The sequence below is a fragment of the Muntiacus reevesi genome, chromosome 8 (genome assembly GCF_963930625.1).
Source record: "Muntiacus reevesi chromosome 8, mMunRee1.1, whole genome shotgun sequence".
Lineage (NCBI taxonomy): Eukaryota > Metazoa > Chordata > Mammalia > Artiodactyla > Cervidae > Muntiacus > Muntiacus reevesi.
This window is the reverse complement of record NC_089256.1, coordinates 25,923,063-25,930,909: the sequence shown is the minus strand read 5'-3', so window position 1 is coordinate 25,930,909 and position 7,847 is coordinate 25,923,063. Positions and strand designations below refer to the sequence as shown.

Genomic DNA, 7,847 nt, shown 5'->3' with positions numbered 1-7,847 from the left:
TCAATCACTAGTCCCACTCCTCTACCCACCACCATCCTTGCCTTTAGAGGAACATCAATATTCACGTATAAATTTAAAACCAGAACAAAAAGCTGACTCCCCACTTTCTGCCCTACAGGCCCTTTCCTTGCTTGGCCCGAGTGCGGGCCTGGCTCCCTGAGCTAGTCCCCGGTGGCGCCGTCAATGCGGCCCTGTGTGTCCAGCCCCCGCGGGCTGCGGAGCCAGGAGAGGGAGACGCAGGCCCCGCCCCCACCCCCGCCAGCGCCCCGCCCTCGGTTCCCATTGGCTGCCAGGCTCTCGGGGGGGTTGCCGGTCACGCCCCCCGCGAGAGGATAAGAGGCTCTTTCTGCCCTAGTCCCGGCATTCAGGACGCCGAAGCCAGAGGTGACTGGAGCGACAGTCAAGGACCACTGACGTGAGGACACTCAGGGGAACCTACTCTGGTGTTTGGGGGGCAAGACCCGGAGGGTGGGCTTGGGAACTGGGTGGAAGTTTAAAAACCCCTTTAGAGTGGTGGTTTAGTCGCTAAGCCGTGTCCGACTATTGCAACCCAGTGGACTGTAGCCTGCCAATCTCCTCTGTCCATAGGATTCTGGTAGCATTTCAGAAGTATAACTCTCCTACTGCCTTGCGGACACAGCTGCTTCAACTCCAGGCAGCGAGATTCATCCTACAGATGAATCACTTTCTCTCGGTGATTCATCTCTACAGTCGGGGAAACGTCGGGTCTGCGGCTCAGTGTTGCTGCAAGTCGGCCTCTTTCTTAATTCTTTGAAGAGGGTTTGCGTCCTCCGCGGAGCGGGGAACAGGCGCCCTGAGCTCGGAGCCGGCGTCTTCGGACGCCCTCCCCCAGGTCAGCGCGAGTGAGGAGGTCTTTGCAATTAAATTACAACTGAGCCAAAGAAACTGAAGTCTGTGGTAGGTTTAACCTTCCTCAGGTTTCTTGGGGAGGTAGAGCTCTTGCCTAGAGGGATTCCCACATCTCCTGTGATGTGACCTTCTGAGGAGCTAACCCCCAGCAGTTCTCCTGTTTTCGAAATAAAAGATTAATGTAGAATATTCACGGAATGAAGCGAAAGGGGAACTGGATATTTGATTTCCAGTTCTCTTAAACAACTTTTAACCATCAATTGGGATGACTTTAACAGGAAAAACTTGTAAAAATTAATTTGTAGTGTGTTTAATGAAGAAGATCACATTTTATGGCATTTTCACATATGGGATATATATTTTATGCCTTTCCTTTAAAAAAATGCCACTAGTCATACTTCACACAACAAATATTTTAGCCTTATCTTTCCCAGTCATCATGAAGCTTGAGAAGCATAAGGACAATGCAAAAGTTTCTTGAGTTTTTGTTTACTTTTTAAAAAAAATTAATAATTGAGAACTCGAATACAAAGTCTAAGAAAGTATGAAATGTTAACGATTTATTTTAATCCATCTGAATTGTTACGTCTACATGTGGTATTTTAGAGCAAAACAAAGCATACTGATTGTTAATAGGGCCAAAGGCAAAGATCAGGCCAAGGCAAAAATCCTCAATCCTTTTCCTTTGAAAGTCAGAAATAAATAAGAATTTAAATCTTATATTCCAATTGATTTTTTTAAATATAAATGATTTCAATACAGGAATGGCTTTTCACAAATTAGACATAATTCTTTATTTTTAACTATGACACTGCAAAGATTCTTTAATGATTAGAACTCAAGGCCAAAAGCTGGCAAATTTCTCTGGCTGAGTGTCCTTCCATTTTGTGAAACAGTTGACAAGCTGTCCTTTGTAAACTGCCTGTTTCCCAGGGTTGAACAGCTGTTTCCTTGACTTGCAGACTGTGTGGTATAAGGTACATGTTGTGGGGGGAGACAAAGCTTCCTACCTTGATAAATGCAGAGAAAAGGCACTGTTCTGTTGGAGGCAGCGCCGCCAAGAATACAAAGTGCCTGGAGGTGGTCCAGCCTCTGCCCACATTTGTTCTGGCATCAGAGCTGGTATTGGGAAGGAAGACATTTTCCTCTACCCTTCTAAATTCTTCTCGCTGGTCTAAGAATTAAATAAACGTGAGACAGGTAAACAGGAGAAATTCAAATCAAAGTTTAAAAACATATATACATGGGAGAGACCCAGGAAAATTCTCACTCACCAAAATGCCCACCTTCAATACCATCGTCAGTTCAAGACAAGGGAGGATGTTGGAATCAGTGGTTTGGGGCTTCAAGGGGAAGGAAAGAAGTTCATACAGAGATGGTGAACCAGTTGTTTGCTGCGCCAGCAGAGGTGATGGGACACAGAGTGGACTCAGGTCTCCCAGGGTTTCCTGCCCACCCCCACCCCCCGCCCCGCCCTCCCTCACCCTGGCCCACATTCCTTGCTGACCTCTCTCTCTGGTGGTTGCTCCATTCCTGTAATAGGCCCTCCATCTAAATTCTGATTCAGGCAGCTAAGGGGAGGGTCAGAATTTCTTCCTGAGTCCTGGGGGCCTTGATTGTTTTCAGATGAAAATATTCTGCGTCCCAAAGAGACATTTTGGGGTGGCAAGTCTTGCTCCCCTACAATAACTTCATCAGATGATTGTATAATACCTTCAAATTCAAGGTACCTTTCCTTGATCTTCTTTTTCAAAAAAAATTGTGGCAATTCTACCATATTTATTTTTTTCAGTTGAATTTTCTAGCTGTTTTTTGGTCATGTTCCTCACCGCCCCCCCAAAAAAAATCAGAAAGATTTTTGTTAAAAATGAGTTAAATTTATATATCCATTTGAAAGAAAGTAAGTTCCTACATTTTATGACCTCAGTAGCTTTTGGAAGGACCTACACTTTTCTTGCTAAACTTATGCTTAGAAATATGTGTGTGCTGCTGTGAAACAGGACTTTTCTGCTACATTTTCTAATTGCTTATTGACAGAACATAGGAATACTATTGACTTCTGTATCCTTATTTGGCTCCTATTCATTGTAATTAATTCAAAAACTTGCTCCCCTGCACTGTCACCTCATCTTGCAGTCGTTCCAGGACAGGGTGGGGAGTCTCCCAGGGATGGGGGAGGACTCAATCCCCAGCCGCCTCACTTCTCTTCCTCTGTATTTTGGTTGAAGTTTCCCCCAAATGCAACCAGAAGCCAGAGGGTTTGGGAAGAGAAGACAGAGAAGTGAGGGGTGGTGGGGAGCGGGTTCAAGGGGTGATGAAAAGTCACACCCTCTAAGCCCAAAAGGGGAGGTGAGCCAAAGCCAGTTGCCCCCAGTGGTAAGGTCTGTGTAGGTAACAACTGCTCTGTTCTACAAAGCATCTTTCTTTGTGCGCCCCAGATGTCTGAGTTAGAGAAGGCCATGATGGCCCTCATCGAAGTCTTCCATCAATATTCCGCGAAGGAAGGGGACAAGCGCAAGCTGAAGAAATCAGAACTCAAGGAGCTCATCAACAATGAACTTACCCATTTTTTAGAGGTGAGTCTTGCTTTTTAAAACTAAAGTAACCTGCTCTCCTGTCCTCTTGTAAGACCATCTGTCCCTTTCCTCTTCTGAGCTGCCCTGAACATGGCTCCAGGTTGGTGTCAGGACTCCTCTGTTGTTTCTGAAAATGTGTTTCACAAGTGAGCCCTCACTACAGAGGCTGGCTTAGGTAGGCCCCACACTTTTCATTTTGTGTACAGTAAGAGCATCCAGGAAAAACTGCTGTCTCAAATGCAAAAGTACAGGTTCTTGGGAAAACCTAAGGATGTACAGCAATAGGGTGGCTTCCCCTTTGGCTCAGTGGTAAAGAATCTGCCTGCAGTGCAGGTGCTGCAGTAGATGCAGGTTCAGTCCCAGGGTCAGGAAGATCCTTTGGAGGAGGGCATGGCAACCCACTCCAGTATTCTTGCCTGGAGAATCCCATGAACAGAGGACCCTGGCGGGCTATAGCCCACGGGGTCGCAAAGAGTCAGACACGACTGTAGCGACTGAGAACGTACAACAATAACAATGACAAAAAGGGATGGAAAATATACCATGACTTATCACACATCGAACATACAAGAAGACTGCTAAAAATAAGCTTTTGTTCTTGGGAAGAGGACTGTTTGGGCTTTCTCTACGTGGTTAGATCCACCACAGTGAGAAGATGCCAGGTGTTACGCTCACCACAGTCGATGCTGGGAGAGATGCAGGCCCCAGGACCTGGCTCATCACCAAGAGGCCACAAGCTGCTCATGAGAGGCCCTGGTGCCTTGCAGGGGGCCCCGTGGGGTGAGGTGCCCTGGAGGGAACTTGGGAAGCTGCGTGAGGACATCTGATGAGCCCCCCCTGCCCTGGCAGCTCCCCTTCTGGTGGATGTGTGTCCAGATGCTCCGCTGAGGACTCACTTCCCCACTCACAACCTTCACTGCCGTTGGCTCAGTCACACGTCATCTCTGCTGTATCCGTATTGTGTATTCAAGGCAAGGAACTGCACCCCACCTGGTACCTAATATTCCCTTGGTGCCCAGAAGCAAGGTTACTGAAGTGATCTTGCACCCAGAGGAAATGGCCATACAATGTACCAGTGCACTCATGTCTGACCAGGAGCTAATTCCTGGGAAGACATGTGAGCCCAGCCCACATGGTGGTGGGAGCGGTCCTCCTGGGCAGGCTGGACCTTGGTGCAGGACGAGCCCCAGGCTCCGTGCCCCGAGTCTGCAGGGCTCTCCCCACCCAAACACTCCACGGCTGCAAATGGCACCACCATCAGAGGAAGTGGCCTGCAGACTTCAGAGAGGATTCCCTAGTCTGATTTTGAAGCTGGTGTTCTCAGGCACCCAAGTTCTCAGAGTGGTAACTGCCTGCTCACACTTCTACTTACCTTGTTTCCCACCACCTCACCTAAGAATCAGAAGGTCCTAGATCCTTCTGTGAAAAGAATTGTTGAAATGAGACAATGCTTATCAAGTGCAGCTCAACAAATGTAGCTACTGTCATTAATTATTTATTTAAAACATAGAAAAAGCTTAGCATGTGGGAAACACAGTTTATAAAATAAAAGTAAATCATGGTAGGTATATCAAAGTATCATGAATATCATTGGCCCAGTTTTTATGAAGTAGTTTCTATTTGGAGGCAAATCTTTCCTGTAATTGAAATTAATCTTTTAGCAGATATTTATAGGTGGCACCCAACCCCTCATGGAAACCTCAGTCTTTTACATGTTTTATGTCTAAGGCAGCCATTGTGTGTTATACTCGACTTCTTCAGGCCAAGCGCTCCTGCCCTGAGGACTGGGTGTTCTGAAGAGTCGGTAGTGTTATGCTTCTCTTCAGCATGTGTGCACATCTTTCCTGCACTGTCTGTCCCTCTGTTTCACCACTCATTTGACTCCATGTTGGGCATAATGTCAAGAAGAGCCCCAGACACCTCGAAAGCAACTCAAGTGCCAAAAAACACAAGAAGTTAATAAATTTAGGGCATGTTCCTGAGAGTTATTTCAGCCAGAAACTACTTTCAAAAATCCACTGAAAGCCTTCACTATAGGGCCTTCCACACGCAGAAGCAATGAAAAACTTATAGGGGCCAAAAGTTCATTTTTGCTTTCAAGGCATTTGCATATAATCCACTCAGGCTGACCTAGACTATACTCTTCCTTTTTTTTTTTTTTTTTTTTTTTTTAGCACAAACAGCCTGTAGTTTTTCATATCCTGGCTGTTCCATTCAGTCTTTTAGTAGCCAGAACCCCACTGCACCTAAAGGAAAGTGGGAGAGAAGGCTCAGACCCCTAGTGACCTCTGCCAACCAACAGCCTCCTGGTCACTGGAGAAAACCTTTCTGGAATTTTGCATTTCATGTCTTAGGTTGTTTCTAAATTAATTGTGTGTGTGTGTGTGTGTGTGTGGCTGTGCTGAGTCTTCTTTGATTCACAGGGCTACTCTCTAGTTGCCGCAAGCCGGGGTTTCTCATTGCCGTGGCTTCTCCCATTGTGGAGCACAGGCTCTAGGGCACATGGGCTTAGGACATGGGTACTGTGGTGCTTGGGCTCTAGAGCACAGGCCCAGTAGTTGTGGTGCAGGGCGTTAGTTGCTGTGAGGGATGTGGGGTCCTTCTGGATCAGGGATCGAACCCACGTCTCTGGCCTTCGCACGCCGATTCTTTACCACTGAGCCACCAGGGAAGCTGTTAGGTTGTTTCTAATACAGAATTATTAAAGCCAGCCAAGATCATGTCTTTGTGACCCTAACGTTCCTTTAGAAGCAAACTGGACAACCTGTCTTCTCTCTCTCAGGAAATCAAAGAGCAGGAGTCTGTGGACAAAGTCATGGAGGCACTGGACAGTGATGGGGATGGCGAATGTGACTTCCAGGAATTTATGGCTTTCATTGGCATGATTACCGCCGCCTGTCACGAGTTCTTCACACAGGAATAAGGAAGAGAAAGCAGCGGAGCTGTTTGCAGCAGAGACGAAGTTTGACCAGGGGAACACAGGCAGGGCTTGCAGGGCCGTAGGAGCTGAGCTTTCTGTGTTGTAGCTAATTAGGAAACTTGATGTGCTTCATGAGGGAACAATTGAAACCTCTTTCCAAGGACCATCTTTACTGCCCCCAGCCTTACTTCTGCATTACTAGGCATAGTGTTAGCTTTCTGGTCCCAGGGACTCTTGGTAACTATAACTTAGGAAAGTCATTTCTCAGTCACAAAGCATATGCTGTGCTAGCTGTCCAAGCTGTGGAGACCCCTAACCTAGAAAAAACAAACTGACTACCAAAAAGGACTGGAGCATTGTGGGTTCCACATGCTGCCACATTTAAAAACACAGAGCTTTGTCCACCGTCCTTTGAAAATGTTGCCCATCATTAAATCTTCTCATCACTGGAGCAAATGAAACCTGATGTGGCTGGGTGGCCTGACAGTCTGTCCCACCTACCAAAGAGCATGGTCACATTTAGAGCCCTTCCCAGCAGGTGAGCGGTGATGTTTGCATATGCAGTTAAGCTAACAGTTCTAAATGGAAAATCTGTCTCATAAGATGACAAATGCTGACATTATAAATGTAATAAGAACTGAGAATCAGACTTATGCATTCAGTGGGACTCTCCCGACAGGACCACACTTTGCTGGATCTCTGGGATTTGGGGCAGGCGAGCAGGGGGCAGGGCTGGTCACAGCTCTGCCCCTGGAGACAGCCATACCCAAGCACCTGTGCCTCCTGTTCTGTCTGTAGAATGTAGGTTATGACGGACGTGTCTGATGTGCGGTGAAGGTCATTCTTGATCTCTGTGCAGACAGGGTCTGCTTTCTGCTGTTGGTGAAGCCATGGAATTTTACAACCTTTATGCTTTTGTTGCCACCATTTTGAAAAAAAAATCAAGTTACAAATATTAAGAATCACTCCCAGGAAAATTCAAATTAAGCATTATGCTTATCCATCCTTTTTCTGTTATGCTTTTTTTAAGGACACAAATTTGGAAATCATAAACTAATTGATTGCTTGTAACTGCATTAAATAAAAAGCACTGTAACAAATCTACTTGGTGGTTAAGCATGAAATAAAAGCTGTATTCTTGCAAAACTGGAAAAAGGAGTAAAGTCCACGCAGCCTGTCTTCATCAGGGCTGCAGATACGGCACCCCCCAGACCAGGATTGAAGCTTAGGTGGGGAAGAGAGGGCATGACAGGGCAGGAACATGAGGAGGGACATAAAGAGAGGGGTTTGGAGGGGTGGGTCCATTGGAGAGACGTAAAGGGGAAGGCTGTCTTTTCAGTTCAGTTCAGTTGCTCAGGCATGTCTGACTCTTTGCGACCCCATGGACTGCAGTACACCAGGCTTCCCATCCACCACCAAACTCTCAGAGCTTGCTCAAACTCATGTCCACAAAGTCAGTGATGCCATTCAACCATCTCATT

At 46.6% G+C, this 7,847-nt stretch overlaps 1 protein-coding gene across 1 annotated transcript; it reads left to right on the top strand.

Annotated features, from left to right (window-relative positions):
- The first annotated feature begins 331 nt into the window (after positions 1-331).
- Positions 332-7,510, top strand: S100B (S100 calcium binding protein B). The gene is made up of 3 exons (XM_065942701.1): positions 332-415; positions 3,309-3,446; positions 6,229-7,510. Exons 2-3 carry the CDS (start codon positions 3,309-3,311, stop codon positions 6,367-6,369), a joined length of 279 nt encoding a protein of 92 aa, XP_065798773.1. The 5' UTR covers positions 332-415; the 3' UTR covers positions 6,370-7,510.
- Positions 7,511-7,847: the final 337 nt, after the last annotated feature.

Coding starts and splice junctions, on each gene's coding strand:
- S100B (XM_065942701.1), top strand. CDS start 3,309: ATGTCTGAGTTAGAGAAGGCCATGATGGCCCTCATCGAAGTCTTCCAT. Junction 3,447..6,228: donor AACTTACCCATTTTTTAGAG/GTGAGTCTTGCT, acceptor TCTCTCTCTCAG/GAAATCAAAGAGCAGGAGTC.